Here is a 17,372-nt window from a genome sequence, read left to right as displayed (position 1 = left end):
CAAGTGTTCATTTAGCCTGAGTTACTAAAATTAGCTTCATAATTTAAGTGCTTTCTAAACATTTTTAGCTTTTTACTGCTATTAAGTTGGGCATTCTCACAGATATGTGATAGTTCCATCAGAGTCAACTATAGGCACCATTTAAAATTGTAGTATGCTCTGTATTTTCAGTATATGTGTATTGAAATTCAGTATATGTGGTTTTTTTTTTTGCTTAATAGACTTGAATCCAAGGAGCCCTTCCTGTCAGTAGGGTGAGTATGTATATTTTTTCCTTTCTGTATGAACCCAGTCGACCATTGGAGGCTCGCTCATATAAATCCATGTTGGGTGTCATGCCATATCATAGCATGTCTAGTCCCTATATTCACAGAGATGTTTGTACTGTTTTGGAAATCAGTTTATGAAAGCCTGTTATCTGGAATGCACACCTAGTCTCCAATTTGAGTAATTCAGCTGTCAAAGTAATGGGAAATGTTATATCTAGTGAGAAATGCCAACCATTAGGCAAGTTTATCCTTGACTTTTCATGACCCAAATGGAGAGTGCTTGTCCATTCTTCTCTTCATCTTTCTCCCCAGCCTCTTCTTTCTCTTTCCTACATTCCCTTCTCGTTCAGGACTTCCTCTTCCTTTCTCTTTTCTTCAAAATCTGATGATTCCTTCTTATTTTCTCCTTTCTGTATTCTTCCATCCTAGCATCAATTGCATACAGCCTTGACCTCAGAGAGGCAGATAGCGAGGGTAAATTAACTGCAGCATTCATTGTCTCATTTCCCCGGAGAGTTAACTATTGTTCACAGACTTCCTTTCATTAGGGCAAATAATAGAAATAGTTGATAATATGCTAGGAAACCATACATATGTGCCATTTTAATACTCTGTGACTGATGATAAATGTGTTTTTGCCCCTGCAATCTATTAGTTATTTGGCTGTAATATAGACTTGTTGATCGCAATTTACATTTTTATTAACTTTTGAATTGCAAGCCAAGGTTTAATAAATTAACCATCAAAATGGTTGCAGCCTTATAGTTATACTATGATCTGAGTGGTTTTTCTGGAGTCTTTTTTTTTTCATTTTGTTCAAGGCTCCTGAGTACTGAGGAGCTGTCAGTCCTGCAGAAGGAATGGAACTAAAGGAGGGTTGGGAAGAAATAGGGAGAAGAGTTTGAGAGGGACTGGAGTGCCTGAGATAACAGCCCAGAGGGGAGAGTATGGGAGCAGGAACCCTTGAAGGGGAGGCATGATACAACTTGACCTAGCCAAGAGGATTAGTCTGGCCGAGCAGGGAGCTCTTAGTACAGTGCTTTGCACATGGTAAGCGCTCAATAAATATGATTGAATGAATGAAAGAATGAAAGAAGACTGGGAATAGGCTCGTAATAATAATAATAATGATGGCATTTATTAAGCTCTTACTCTGTGTGACGCATTGTTCTAAGCGCAGGGTGGGGGATACAAGGTGATCAAGTTGTCCCATGTGGGGCTTACAGTCTTAATCCCCATTTTACAGATGAGGTAACTGAGGCTCAGAGAAGTTAAGTGACTTGCCCAAGGTCACACAGCAGACATGTGGCAGAGCCAGGATTACAACCCATGACCTCTGACTCCCAAGCCCATGCTCTTTCCACTGAGCCACGCTGATTCTCTGAATCTCATAGGATTAATATCTTGTAAGTAAAAATTAAAATTCTCGTAGGATTTTAAGAATGTCAGCAGAGGAGACGAGCAATGCCTAGAGTCTTTGCTGCAGTCAAGTGGGCTTTGGGGGAGTGTGTTGGAGGCAAAGTAACTAGGAAGGACAATTTACATAGTCCAGGTGGAAGGTGATCAGGGTCTAGACTAAGTATTTGGCTAGAGGACATCAATCAATCAAGGATGCTTATTGAGTGCTTACTGTATGCAGAGCACTGTACCAAGTGCTTGGAAGAGTGCAGTACAGTAGGTTTGGTAGACATGATTTGTGCTTACAAGGCCACAAGAAGCAGAATGAGATACACTGAGCAGGCTGGCATTAGAGGAATGAATGGGCAGGATGGGCAGGGTTGTAGTGGGGGATTAGGAAGGAATTCATGAGCAGGGAACATGTCTACCAATTCATTCATTCATTCAATTGTATTTATTGAGTGCTTACTGTGTGCAGAACACTGTACTAAGCACTTGGGAAGTACAAGTCGGCAACATATAGAGACAGTCCCTACTCAACAACGGGCTCACAGTCCAGCGCTTAGAACAGTGCTTTGCACATAGTAAGTGCTTAATAAATGCCATTATTGTTATTATTAGAAGGGGGAGACAGGCAACAAAACAAAACATGTAGACAGGTGTCAAAACTGTCAGAATAAATAGACTTGTAGCTATGTGTACATCATTAATAAATAGAGTGGTAAATATGTACAAGTAAAATAAATAGAGTAATAAATATGTACAAATATATACAAGTGCTGTGGGGAGGGGAAGGGGGTATGGCGGAGGTGGGGTGATGGGGAAGAGGAAAGGAAAAAGGGTGCTCAGTCTGGGAAGGCCTTCTGGAGGTGGTGAGCTCTCAGGGCTTTTAAGGGAGGAAGAGAGCTTGTTTGACAGATGTGTGGAGGGAGGGCATTCCAGCGCTTAAAATAGTGCTCTGCACACAGTAAAGTCTTAATAAATATGATTGACTGATTGAAAGGGAGAGCCAATCGAGTGCCTTAAAACCAATGGTAACCACTGGAGATTTTTGAGGAATGGGGAGACATGGACTGAACAGTTCTTTAGAAACAGTTCTTTAGCTCTTTCTCTAGACACCAGAGTGAAGTGTGGATTGGAGTGGAGAGAGACTGGAGGCCTGGAAGTCAGCAAGGAGGCTGATGCAGTAGTCAAGGTGGGATAATAATTATAATAATGGTATTTGTTAAGCACTTACTATGTGCCAAGCACTGTTCTAAGCACTGAGCATGGTTCTAAGCGTGGAATAGGATAAGTGCTTGAACTAATATGGTAGCAAGTTGAATGGAGAGGAAAGAACAGATTCTTAAGATGTGAAAGAAGAACTGATAGGATTTGGTGACAGACTGAATATGTGGATTGAATGAGGCAGATGAGTTGAGGATAATACCAAAGGTACAGGCTTGTGAAACAGAGAGGATGGGAGGGTTATCTACAGTGATGGGAAAGTCAGTGGGAGGAAAGGATTTGGGAGGGAAGGGAAGGTCTGGTTGGGGGGGACAGATGAATGATAGGCTTCTTTGAGCACCTGCATTTGAGAAGCAAAGAATACTGAGTCCTTATAGCTCTCTCTCCTGAGAGAAGTAAGAGAGTCCCAGAGTATGGAGAACATTCAGAAGTTGCAAAAGTGTCAGACTCTGCAAGAAAGGGTTGAGGAGCAAAAAGTAACCTTCAGCTTTCAATATGTAGGCTAAAAGAAATTGGCCACACTCAAATCTATCATTTGATGAAGTTTCAGCTTCCTCTAAGCTCCCGAGGAAAACAGATGTGAGACAAAGCCAATATCTGGTGTGCGAATGTTTTTTTGTTTTATTTGGGGGGTTTTTTGTTGTTGTTTTTTCTAAGCAGAGACATCATTATCTTAACAACAGTGATTTTCTTAGAAAGAACACACATCCATTTCCTTTTCATTGCTCTTTAGATTCCTTTTAAAGAGAGTTCAAACTGTTTCCAGAGCATGATTCTCTAATCAAAAGTGGGTATTCTTTCAGGCCTCATGCTACAAATGTAATTTTAGTTATTAGCCAGGCCTCTTAGTGAAATGCTGTAAAACATCTGAAAGGATTAACCCTTCACTGATTGCTGTACCTGTCAATAACACTCTTATGCACTTGTCAAAACCAGTAAAACTACACTCTCACCAATAAATTAGGTAATCAATCATTATGTGTACATTCCTACAGTAGTATCTTGAATGCATGATCTTCAGAGCGTATTTTCAGAAGTGGTAGGTCATTATTCATCAACAGGAAAATCTTGTAACACCATCAAGACAGAGTTTCTCAGTTTTTCTAGAGCAAGAATGCCCTAGGAGAAGGAGATGGTGAATGTGCCAGGAAATGGTTTTCATTTCTTCACTTTAATATTCTCCACTGGGAAAAGTAAGTAATTGCACATTACATTAGGCAGAATATAGTCTAACATGGAGGGAAAAAAAGACATAGAGCCATTACCTAGATTTATTTTGGCTTCATATAGAAGGGAAGCAGTGATGCAGTGATTTTTTTCTAGTGGTATTAAGGTAAGAAGATGGAATTTTTTCAAATGGTTGTTTTCCACTCTGCTCTATTTTGCAGCTCAAAATGAAACATTGCATGGAATAAAATGTCACCATTTGCATCGATTTTGCACAGTGTATTGGTACAATGATTTAAATAAAAAATAAATGATAATTTTCCATCTAAATGTCACCATGCATCACATCTTTGCATAATGTACCCTGGGAGGGTGTGGCCCCCAATAACAAATGCCCCACTCACCTCCACATGCATATGCAGGTCAGGTGCAGGTGCAGCTTTGGGCCAATTCAAGACCATGTTTCCCCAAAGGCTTTATCTGGAATGACAGTGCCATCTTCATATGTCCAGGGTTGTCATACCCCCAAACTCCCCAATAACTATTTCTAAGAATTTGTCTGTCCCCTAGCTACAAAGAAGTTTCAGTGTTTGAAATCCCATGGTGTCCCCCTCTGAAATTAGAGGGATTTGGCATCCTTGTAAATTGAATCTAAAGCTAACCCCACCAAGGACCCTCCATGCCCCATCCCCCCAGTATTTATGTATATATTGGACTGTGTCCAACCCAATTATCTTGTAAACACTTAACAAATGCTACAATGATTACATTCTTAGGCTGTTGCTTCTACTACCTGTAATTTATTTTAAGGTCCATCTCTCCAACTAGGTTATAAACTCACTGAGGGCAGGGATCAGCATGGCTCAGTGTATGGAGCACAGGCCTGGGAGTCAGAAGGTCCTGGGTTCTAATCCCAGTTCTGCCACTTATCTGCTATGTGACCTTGGGCAAGTCACTTAACTTCCCTGTAAAATGGGGATTAAGACTGTGATCCCCATGTGGGACAAGAACTGTGTCTAACCCAATGTTATTGTATCCACTCCATTGTTTAATAAAGTGCCTGGCAGAAGCTCACTGTGAGCTGGGAATATGTCTGTTTATTATTTTATTGTAGTTTCCCAAGCACTTAGTACAGTGTTCTGCACACAGTCAGCACTCAATAAATACAATTGAATGGATGATTGAATAGTAAGAGCTTAAAAAATACCACAATTATTATTATTATTATATAATTACACTCTCCCAAGCACTTAGTACAGTGTTCTATAATTGATCAATCATTGGCTTTTATAAAGCACTTACTGTGTACAGAGCACACTGTGAGCACTCAATAAATTTCATTCGTGGATTGAGTGAAAGGAAAAGAGAACAAAAATTACTCGTATTTTCTGTCAAAAGCTGTCTGGGCTTTTGCGGACACCCAGTCAGAACTATGGTGAATGCAAGGAGAAAAATAGCCACAGGACAAAGAAAATTGTGAGTGAAGCCATTAGACCATTAACTCCTCATGGGCAGGGTGCATGTGTTTTGTTTCTTTAGAGCTTTCTCAATAATTTAAACTAAATGTCAGTGCATGCATGGTGTAGTGGATAGAGCACAGGCCTGGGAGTCAGAAGGTCATGGGTTCTAATCCCGACTCTGCCATTTGTCTTCTGTGTGACCTTGGGTAAGTCACTTCACTTCTCTTGGCCTCAGTTACTTCATCTGTAAAATGGAGAATTGAGATTATGAGCCCCATGTGGGACAAGGATTGTGTCCAACCTGATTCATTTGTATCTACCCCAGTGCTTAGAACAGTGCTTGGAACATAGTAAGTGCTTAACAAATACCATAATTATTATTGTTATTGTTATTAATTTTGGATTTGGAATATGGATCTATATGAATCTATAAATGTCAGATTTCCAATTAAGTAACATCTTGAATTCTAAAGTAGTTCTTTATATTTAGTTAGGCCCTTTTACAGAGGGCCTGGGGCAACTGAGGTCCTGGCCATTCCAGAAATAGAATCATTGTTTCTTTCATCATGTATTAGGACCATTTCTTAAGGGGAAGTTAAAACTTAAGGGAGATTTAAAAGTGATGGAAACTCTGTGATCATTTGAATGATAATATACTTCAATGTCAGAAGTGCTATTATGTTAAATGTATTTTGACTGAATATCTTTTCTATGTTGAAAATATAATCAAATAAGTTTAATGTCAAAATGTGTGCAGGGGATGCTTAGAGATCAGTCATAAAATGTTAGGTAAGCAAAATGTAATTTTAATATAAAGGGTTAAAATTCTTAGAAGGCTTTAAAAGATATTCAGTCAAAATACATTTAACATAATAGCACTTCTGACATTGACATATATTATCATATTTGTAAATGCGATTGAATGAATGAATGAATGAATTTCCTATGAAAATCAAGCATGGTCTCTAGAAACATGCTCCCCTTCAACTCTCAAAATTGAAATAGCTGTAGCTCTGTCTTTGCACCCTACTATAAGTCACCTTTACACCTCACAACGTATCATTCATTTATCCTGAAACTGGAGTTTAAGTACTATTATAGATTGGACCAGACAATAGATTTTAAACACTAATACCCAGACTATGTTGATTCATCCAATTCTTAAAATATTTTATAGTTTTTCAAAAAGAATAAGTTGCCCTAGTAGGATTCATACGATTTCAAAAGATTGGAACAGTAGCATGGATTTCCTCTATTTCTGAAGTATCATAAAACTATAAACTCTATACACTATCATGCTCTCGATATGCATCTCTGGATATCAGACCCCATAAAGAACTGCAGCAATCCCATTCCCAATCAGTGGGAGTTCTGATGTCTCCAAGTCACTCCAATAGCATAGCCAAATAATAAAATGAAGGTACCATCTTTCAGTTGGAGAATATACTACTTCTCTAGTTTCCAGGCATTTTAGTACCTGACTTTTTGTACAAAGCTCTGAAGGAAGATGTTGAATATAGAGCAGCCATTTGTTATACAAATGCCAGCTCACTGCTATACTCTTCAGGGGCCCCTGGATATCAAGTGGAGTGTTGTATCGTCAAACATTTCCATCGTGCTTGGCCATAATGACAACTTAGATTCGGAAAAATTATTTTGCTGGGAGTATCATCATCATCATCATCATCATAATAATAATGGCATTTATTAAACACTATGTGCAAAGCACTGTTCTAAGCACTAGGGAGGTTACAAGGTGATCAGGTTGTCCCACAGGGGGCTCACAGTCTTAATCCCCATTTTACAAATGAGGTAACTGAGGCACAGAGAAGTTAAGTGACTTGCCCAAAGTCACACAGCTGAGAGTTGGCAGAGCTGGGATTTGAACCCATGACCTCTGACTCCAAAGCCCGGGCTCTTTCCACTAAGCCATGCTGCTTCTCATATATATAATAATAAAAACTGTGGTACTTATTAATAATAATAATAACAATGACATTTGTTAAGCACTTACTATGTGCCGAGCACAGTTCTAAGCACTAATTATTAAGTACTAAGTACTTACTACTTAGTACTAAGTATTAAGTACTTACCATGTGCTAGGCACTGTACTAAGCACTGGGGTAGATTAAAAAGTATAATTATATAGAACTAAGATGGAAGGCAGACAGCAAGTTTTTATGGAAACAATTTAGGCTATAGATAGCAGATAAAAAATATTGATTTTCAAATTGCTTTTGCAGACAGTTTGAGCACCAACGAAGATAGATTCATAAGTAATAGTTTAATTCTAATGAGTTCAAAGCAACCAGAGACAGTGAAAGTGAATAAAAGTGAGTAAAAGTGGGTATTTGCTTTTAGCTGGAGTTATATTCTAGAGCTATAAACTGGGGTAATAAAATGTATATTGGATAAAACTAAAGAGGATGATAAAGGGGGAAAGAAGGAATAAATTCTAAATGCAGAAATTCTGGAGCAAATATATGCTAAAGAAACATAGAGACACTGAAAGAGAATGTACCTATTAGAACTAATACCAAACAACTAGTAGGTGGATCCTCTCAACTAGAAATATTATCACTCTGATCTCTGAATATCAACATCTATCCATCAACTGAATTCACTGAACCTCTGTTCTCTGCAGAATATGATTTCAAACACTTAGTAGAGTGAAAATAGAGTGAATGTGCATGAGTTTGTGCTTAAGTATTAGGGCATGCAAGATATTGAAAAAATGCTTTGGTCATTTACTAGTACACTAAAGTTTAATGTCAAAGAATTGTTGAAGTGGTATTTGAGGGGGGATATAGAGAAGATCAGAGATTAATCAGGGGGAGCTGTGATTTCAGAAGAGCTTTGAATCAATCAGTTGTATTGAACACTTTGTGCAGAGCACTGTACTAAGCTCTTGGGAGAGTACTGTAAAACAGAGTTGGTAGACATGTCCCCTGCCTGCAACAAACTGACAGACTGGAGGGGAGCTTACAGTCCAGAGCTTAGAGTAGGAGGAAGTTCCGGGCAGGGGGAAAGGGATGAGCAAGAGGTTGGCAAAAGGAGAGATGAGAAGAAGGCACAGTACTAAGTAGATTAGCTTAAGAGAAATGAGGAGTGTGAGCTGGGGTGAAGTGGGAGAAGAGAATTGAGAAGCAGTAAAGAGAGAACAGACTGAGTGCCTTAAAGCCGGTAGTCAGGAGTTTCAGGCTGTAAAATCATTGTGGGCAGGTAATATGTCTATTATCACAGTAAGCACTCAATAAATATGATTGATGCAGAAAAGAATGGGTAACCATTGTAGGTCTCTTAGGAGTGGGGAGATGTGTACAAACAGATCTGATGAAGGCAGTGGAGTGAAGTAATGTCAGAAGAGGAGAGAAACTGTAGTCAGGGAGATCTGTTAGGAGGCTGATCCAGTAATCAGGCCGGTACAAAACAAGTAACAGGACAAGCGAATCAAGCCATTTGGATGGATGGAAGGGGTGGATCCTGGAAATGTTATGGAGGAAAAATGGATATGATTTGACAACAGATTGAATATGGTATCTGAAAGAGGGAAGAGTAAAAGATAATGTCAAGGTTATAGGCTTGAGAGATGGGGAGGATGATGGAATTGTTAACTGTGAAAGTAAATGGAGGAGAGGATTTGAGGGAAAGGATGTGTTTGATTTGGGAAAGGATGTGTTTGATTTGGGACATATTGAACTTGATGTGCCAGCAGGATATCTATGTAGCAAAAACTCCTCACTATTGACTTCAAAGCTCTCCATCACCTTGCCCTCTCCTACCTCACCTCCCTTCTCTCCTTCTACAGCCCAGCCCACACACTCCACTCCTGTGCCACTAACCTCTTCACCGTGCTTCGTTTTCACCTGTCCTGCCATCGACCCCTGGCCCACATCTTACCTCTGGCCTGGAATGCCCTCCCTCCTCACATCTGCCAAACTAGCTTTCTTCCCCTCTTCAAAGCCCTACTTAGAGCTCACCTCCTCCAAGAGGCCTTCCCAGACTGAGCTCCCCCTTTTCCTCTGCTCTCCTCCCCTCCGCATCGCCCCTACTCCATCCCTCTGCTCTACCCCCTTCCCCTTCCCACAACACATGTGTATATTTGTACATATTTATTACTCTATTAATGATGTGTACCTATCTATGATTCTATTTATCTATTTTGATGGTATTGATGCCTGTCTACTTGTTTTGTTTTGTTGTCTGTCTCCCCCTTCTTCACTGTGAGCCTGTTGTTGGGTAGGGATTGTCTCTATCTGTTGCTGAATTGTACTTTACAAGCACTTAGTACAGTGCTCTGCACACAGTAAGCACTCAATAAATATGATTGAATGAATTAATGTTCTGGAGGAGGAAATAAGGGGTTGCAGAGAGGGAGGGAGGTGGAAGACAGTGAGATTTGGAAATCACTCACATATAGGTAAGTGGTAGTTGAAGCAATGGGGGAAAATGAACAATGAACATTTTTTGTCCAGGTTTGCCATGGAACCCAGTGGCTCTCGAACAGTTTTTTTAGCTGTTCTTCTCTAGCAGGCCACTCTGATTTGTGGATGATGTAAAACCGATATCATTATTATGACACTTAATCATTTCAAATGGGGGGGAGGGGGCAGTGCCACTTCATTCTAGGAAGCAGTTCCTGGAAGGTTTTATCTTATTTTAAGGCCTCCACACTCAACAACTGTTTCTAATGTCAGGGTGCAACTTTCTAAGGATACTGAGGTACAAACAGTAAATTGTGGAAAACTGAGGTAGATGTCAGGAAAATTCTAGATAAGAGCATACTGTTGCCTCACTTGTCTATCACAAAGACTTTTAGATTATTTTTAGCCAGAAAGATCTGGATTGTCTCATTTTTCCACTTCATTTTGCAAATATAGGCCTGAGTTGGACAGCTTGGCAGGCATCAGTGACTGGGACAGGATGACCCTAGGACAGGGATAATGTTCCTGGAGAAAATAGTCTTAGCAAAGACATCCAGTTGTTCAGGAAAGGGTAATGTTCAAAAGGTCAAAGACAGGGAGAGAAAGAAATAAATAAGGTGGTTTAGCCGAATGGCTTGGAAGTAAATGTCCTTCTAGACTGTGAGCCCGTTGTTGGGTAGGGACCATCTCTATATGTTGCCAACTTGTACTTCCCAAGCACTTAGTACAGTGCACTGCATACAGTAAGCGCTCAATAAATACGATTGAATGAATGAATGAATAAATGTGAATGTGAAGCAGCTTGGCTCAATGGGAAGAGCGCGGGCTTGGGAGTCAGAGGTCGTGGGTTCTAATTCTGCCTCCTCCACTTGTCTGCTGTGTGACCTTGGGCAAGTCACTTAACAGTGCCTCAGTTGCCTCATCTGTAAAATGGGGATTTAGACTATGAGCCCCACGTGGGACAATGTGATTACTTGTATCTACCCCTGTGCTTAGAATAGTGCTTGGCACATAGTAAGCACTTAACAAATACCATTATTATTATTATTAAATTACATACTATCATTTTGGATTGCCTTCGACTTGAACTATGGAAATGGTAGTGCTCTTTTTGGGACACTGGAGGAGAGCCTTCAGTGGAATAGGGTACTCCATTTTTAGCATTTTAGTGACCAAGAAAAATGTAGACAAACTGAAGTCCATAGGAGATCAACAAGGATTAATGGAACTGAAGTCTGACAGGTGAGGAGAAGGACTACAGAGATAAACCTGCCTAGATCAGCTACATGACAGATAGGGAAGGGACCTGACTGCCAACAGATATTTGACAAGCCTGAGGGAAAGGGGAAATATTGTTCATTATAATACAGAGAAATGGATACTAGTAGCCTCAATTGAAGCCAGGAAAGAAAAGCAGTGAGAAGTATTGGAGTGTGCCTGACTCTATCCGAGAACCAGACTGGATTAGGCAGGGGAAAGTGCAGTATAAGCAGCATGGCTCAGTGGAAAGATCCCAGGCTTTGGAGTCAGAAATCATGGGTTCAAATCCTGGCTCTGCCAATTGTCAGCAGTGTAACTTTGGGCAAGTCACTTAACTTCTCTGTGCCTCAGTTATCTCATCTGTAAAATGGGGATTAAGACTGTGAGCCCCCCGTGGGACAACCTGATCACCTTGGAACCTCCCCAGCGCCTAGAACAGTGCTTTGCACATAGTAAGTGCTTAATAAATGTCATCATTATTATTATTATAAAGACTTGTGGTATTTGTTAACTGCTTACCATGTGTTCTAAGCACTGGGAAAGATGCATGGTAATCAAGTCAGGCACAATCCCTGTCCCACACAGGGCTCACAGTCTAAGTAGGAGGGAGAATGGGGATTGAATCCTTATTTTACAGATGAGGTAACTGAGGCACAAAGAAATTAAGGGTCTTGTCCAAGATCACCAGCAGTCATGTGGCAGAGCCAGGATTAGAAACCAGGTCCTCTGACTCCCAGGCCCTTCCTCTTCATTGCTACATTGTAAGGAACAATGCTGTATAGAATGAGCAGAAATTGAATGATCGATCTATCCATCCCATATCTATTTACCCTTGGTCCAGTGGATGAAGGGCTTATCTGCTCATTGCCAGATAACTGACCAAATCAAATTGTTGTTTTAATAATATGATATTCAACTTTCAGAAGGCATTTGATGAAAATTGAAGGGTCTTTTCCCAAAATTGAGGCATGTGATTTCCCTTTACTGTTTTCTTAGATCCAGGAAGATAACCTGAATTGTCTGAGTTTTCTCAGTGCTTGTTTGGTTGTATTGTCCCGTTGCAACTGCCTTCTTAACGTGTGGGTGTGCAGTGAATTTCCTGACTGTAACTCACCTGATTCCTCAAAATCCCTGCTGTAACAGACAGAAGGAGGGTGGGTTGGTGAATGATCATATTTTTTGGGGGGCTTGTAGCCTTTTGGGTGGGGAATAATAATAATGGTATTTGATAAGTGCTTACTATGTGCCAAGCACTGTTTTAAGAGCTGGGATAGATACAATGTTATCAGGTGAGTCCCACGTGGGGCTCACAGTCTTAATGCCCATTTTACGGATGAGGTAACTGGGGCACAGAAAAGTTGCCCAAGGTAGCACAGCAGACAAGTGGCAGAGCCAGGATGAGAATCCTTGTCCTTCTGACTCCCAGGCCTGTGCTCTTTCCACTAGGCCACAGACGGTTTCTTTGGGGGCAATTGGAAGCGGGAAGAGATACAGGTATCTGGCTCTCCAGCACTCACTAGAAGACAAAACAGGCACTCACTGCAGGTCTCATCTGTCTAGTACCTTCAACCAATATAATTCATCTTTAATGGTTTTGCCATCCATCTCCTGCTTTTTCTTCCCTTCTTGGTCCACCATGAGAAGAACAGAGGAAACCATTGAACATAAGCACTTAGTACAGTGCTCTGCACACAGTAAATGCTTAATAAATACAATTGAATGAAATGAACAGCTTAACATCTAAAGACTGCTGTTATGTGGCATTCTCTTCTTAAGCTATCATTACTGTCTTCCATTCCTGCCTGAGACAACTATCATTAGTTCACTTTCTCAAGCATAAAACAGTAGTCAGTTATGACATTAGATCAGACTGAGACATTACCTAGCAAAGCTTTCCAAGTGCTTAAGTGAATAGAGAATGCAATCTTTGAATTGTGAAACCAAATTATAACTCTAAATACTACAATGCATTTAATTAATGTAATTTTCTATATGCTAGCTCATCATTGCTTTTTGTTTTCTTTCTACAGTGGTTATGTTTTTGATTATGATTACTACAGGGATGATTTCTACAACCGGTATGTGGAGTTTTGTTTCTTGGCTTCCCTTTGATTTGTATTGTTAGTACTGGGAGAGAAAAGCCAACTTTTCCATAATCGACCTACACAATTTGAATTTGGACGACAGGCCTTCCATTTGAAAGGGAATTATTTCATTTGAAAAGCAAAAAGCTGTTGTGTATCTTGTTTACCTCAAAATCCTTCAGGGTTTTTCTCCTGTGATTGGTGTTTTATATGATATAGTCTTTTCAAAGAAGAAAATTTAAAAACTAGAAAGTATTTCACAGTATCTACTTAACTCTAATGTAGAATATTTAGTCATACAGTTTGCAAATTTTTATTTTTTCCCATGGTCTCTTGCAGATTAAAGGATTTAAGGTTTCTAATATACTTCTCCTGGTCATGATGATAATAGTAGGACCTGGAGAATTTTTCAGATGTGAGATTGTGGTAAAATGATTCAGCCGAATGTTCATCTTGACATTTGAAAGTAAGGGAAAGAAGGAAATGTGTCTACCCATTCCCAAAATGCTTCTTTCACATTATGAATATCTTACATGTAGTTGCAAATATATTGAGTTACTCCAGAACACCTTTCTTCACTGTGTCTTTTGGCTAGGATGTTGTTGAGAAATCAATGTTCATCGTACAACTTGAGGCTGTTCAAGTACAGGACACCACAGTGCCAGAAAAAATGACTTATGCATATTGTAGATGCAGGTGGCCTCAAACACCGTGAATACTACAGCACTTATTTTCCTTAACACAGGATCACCTCTGCATTTTAGCTGATAAACCATGGAGATTACAGGCAGCCAAAGAAAATTACAGAATTGAAGTTCTGGATCTTTTGAAGATTATTGCTCTGATCTACCATTTCACTAATGATAGATTGATCACTTTCCCCCTATCATCTTTGTCAATCCTCTCCCTCAGTTTTCAGTGGCTTTTAAAGCTGTCCTTGAAAGCTAAGGGGAGGAGATGGATACAGCACAGTTGGATGACTGTAAATCAACAAAATAAAAACTCCTTTGGCAATAAAATTTTGCAAAAGGCAATAATTGGAGAATTACTGCATTACCATTCCCACTTTAGCCATTCTGCTGAGCTTCACCATTGAGAATCAATTTTGCCATGTTGAGAAGCAGCGTGGTCTATTGGATAGAGTATGGGCTTGGGAGTCAGAAGGTCCTGGATTTTAATCCCATCTCTGCCACTTGTCTGCTGTGTGACCTTGGGCAAGTCACTTCACTTCTCTGTGCCTCAGACTGTGAACCCCACGCGGGACAGGGACTGTATCCAACTCAATTTGTTATATTCTCCCAAGTGCTTATACAGTGCCTTGCACATAGAAAACACATAAATACCACAGTCATGTGGGTTTTAACTATGTGTTTAACTAAAATGCTGCTAGGAAATTAAAGAACATTCATCTCTATTGTGAACATGTTTGGATACAGTGTCAGAAGGAATGGTTTATGTATATCCAAGCAACAAACATGGTACTATGTGTGTTTCTCTAATAAGGATTTTGCAAGAATGTAAGTCCCATATTATTAGAGAACTAGGTATACTTGGCCCTTATCTTTCTCTCTATCCTAGTCCTGGCCCTGCCAGTCAGTGATTCCCCCAGCCACTTCTCCTTGAAGTCTGAAATATGTTGGAATTCCATGGCAAAAAGGCATGCAGCCCCAGTTTGGGGACCCAAGGGTCTTTCCAGTTCATGAAACACACAGATTATTTGCTACTCAGCTTAAGTCTTTCTGATCAAATTCTGGTTTGTTTGGTAAAGAAGGGCCTTATAGCTTTTCTTTTCTTTTTCCCAGAAAGACCTTAGGATTGCTTAACTAACCCAAGAAATATTTGCATTTGATGAATGTAACAACTTCTTTGAGGATCAATTACGAGGAGTCAGTTGCATTAACCCTGAAGATTAGAATGTTTTAAAAATTGAGGAATTCAATATCGGATAGTCCTAAATTACAGATTTGCATTTACAGATTGCCTTAAAAAATTAGCTATAATCTGTAGAGAATTGGCCTCTGAATATTCATTGCTCCTTTTCAGAAAATGTCATATTATTTTAATCTAAACCACTATCTTTTCCTTTTTAACTCATTATGGACTAGATTTTCTATCTAAATTTTCTTCAAATAACTTTCTTTAGGTTTTTCAAGTAATGATAAGCTAGTGATACAGTTATCTATCAATTTATCAATAGTATTTGCTGAATACATAGGAGGAAGGTTTAGGGTATAGAAAGTACATACATAAATACTATGAGAGGTCATGAGTGTGTTAAGTGCTTAGGTGGTGTGAAAAAGTGCTCAATGAATATTTTTTTGCCTACCTTACCTCGCTGTTTTCCTAATACAACCTAGCCCTCACACTTAGTGCCTCTAATGCCACTCTACTCACTTTTCCTCAATCTCATTTATCACACCACTGATCCCTTGCCCATGTTCTCCCTCTGACGGGAAGCTCCCTCCATCCCTATGTACCAGATCACCACTCTCCCCACCTTTAAAGCCTTACTAAATATCCCATTTCCTCCAAGAGGTCTTCCCTGACTCAGCCCTCAGTTCCCCTAACCTCTCTCCCTTTTGCATCACCTGTGCAGTTGGATCTGTACCCTTTAGGCACTGGCTACACACCCCCATCCTTAGAAAGTACATCCTTGGGAAGTACAATTCAGCAACAAAGAGAGACAATCCCTGCCCACAAATGGGCTCACAGTCTACAAGTGGGGAGACAGACATCAAAACAAGTAGACAGGCATCAGTAGCATCAATATAAATAAGTAGAATTAGAGATATATATGCATCAGAACAAGTAAAATGGGCATTAATATACATGTATATGTATATGTGTATATGTATATTGTACATACATACACATCTAAACTGTAATCTCCCTGAGGGCAGGAAACATGACTACCAACTCTGTAGTATTCTCCCAGAATTTAGTATAGTTCTCTGTGCACAGTAGGAACTTGATGAATGCCATTGATTGAGAGTCTGATTGACACTACACTTCATGGATATAAGGAGAGCTATCAAGCTGAATTGTATAGATAGATTCATCCTGTCTGTGATCACTAATAATCAGCAGTAACATCTATAAGTGATTACATTGTGCAAGGCCCCTGTAATAATAATATGTGTTCCGGGCTTGGCCCACAAGAAGCTCACAGTCTGTGTGGGAGGAGTGGATCACAGACCAAGAAAAAATCAATAAGGCCCTCAAGATAATAATAAGCGCTTTTGTTAAGCGCTTACTATGTGCTGAGCACTGTTCTAAGCACTGGGGTAAGTACAAGGTAATCAGGTTGTCCCACGGGGGCTCACAGTTTTAATCCCCATTTTACTGATGAGGTAACTGAGGCACAGAGAAGGTAAACAGCTTGCCCAAGGTCACACAGCAGAGAAGTGGTGAAGCTGGGATTAGAACCCATATCCTCTGACTCCCAAGCCCGTGCTCTTTCCACTAAGCTACACTGCTTCCCCGGAGGATAAGAGATTAAAGTTAACAATTCAAAAATAAACAAGAGTTGTTAAAAATATGTATCAGTTGATTACTGCCCTCACCTTACCCCTCTCTGTCCTTGACAGGCTACCTGTGGATCTGCTACAATCTTCCCATAGATGTGCTCTCAAAATGATTATCGTGGCTCCTGCCGTCTTATACTGTCTACACTTCCATCTTCCATCACCACTTCCATTTCCTCCTCCTCCTCCTCCACTACCATCTTGTCCTTATCCTCTTCCTCCTCTTTCTCCACCTCACAACAGGGAGAGAACAACATCAGCTAAATCAGTACATACATTGATTCCCACTAAAACTAAACCAAAGAGAAAAGCAGAGCAAATTAAGTTCCTCTAGAGCCTTCTCCTTGATTTCCGTTAGTCCTGGCCTAATTGCCTTTATGTTTGAACCTGCTAGCCAGTGCTAATTTTCAGTTTTGAGTCTGATGCTTACATCCCTCCTGTGTATTTTCACCTGACAGAAAAATGCAGTATATTCATACTTGATTGCCTATTCAGTTTTTCCTTAGGCCACTTGTAGTACTTGCCTTAGAGGGCTTCAAGTCTTTTAGTCTTTTATCCA

The 17,372-nt window shown here is 40.0% G+C and overlaps 1 protein-coding gene across 11 annotated transcripts in view; it reads left to right on the top strand.

Annotated features, from left to right (window-relative positions):
* RALYL (RALY RNA binding protein like) overlaps nucleotides 1-17,372 on the top strand; it is a 670,673-nt gene that overhangs the window by 571,777 nt on the left and 81,524 nt on the right. For 10 of the 11 annotated variants that reach the window (XM_038745780.1, XM_038745790.1, XM_038745787.1 and 7 more), the window contains 2 exons: nucleotides 222-254; nucleotides 13,236-13,283. In XM_038745780.1, the coding sequence (XP_038601708.1) occupies nucleotides 222-254; nucleotides 13,236-13,283 (81 nt within the window). The remainder of the gene's footprint in view (nucleotides 1-221; nucleotides 255-13,235; nucleotides 13,284-17,372) is intronic. The other variant, XM_038745784.1, reaches the window with a different exon arrangement.

This window comes from Tachyglossus aculeatus, chromosome 4 (assembly GCF_015852505.1).
Source record: "Tachyglossus aculeatus isolate mTacAcu1 chromosome 4, mTacAcu1.pri, whole genome shotgun sequence".
Taxonomy (NCBI): Eukaryota; Metazoa; Chordata; class Mammalia; order Monotremata; family Tachyglossidae; genus Tachyglossus; species Tachyglossus aculeatus.
This window is presented reverse-complemented; position numbering and strand designations above follow the sequence as displayed.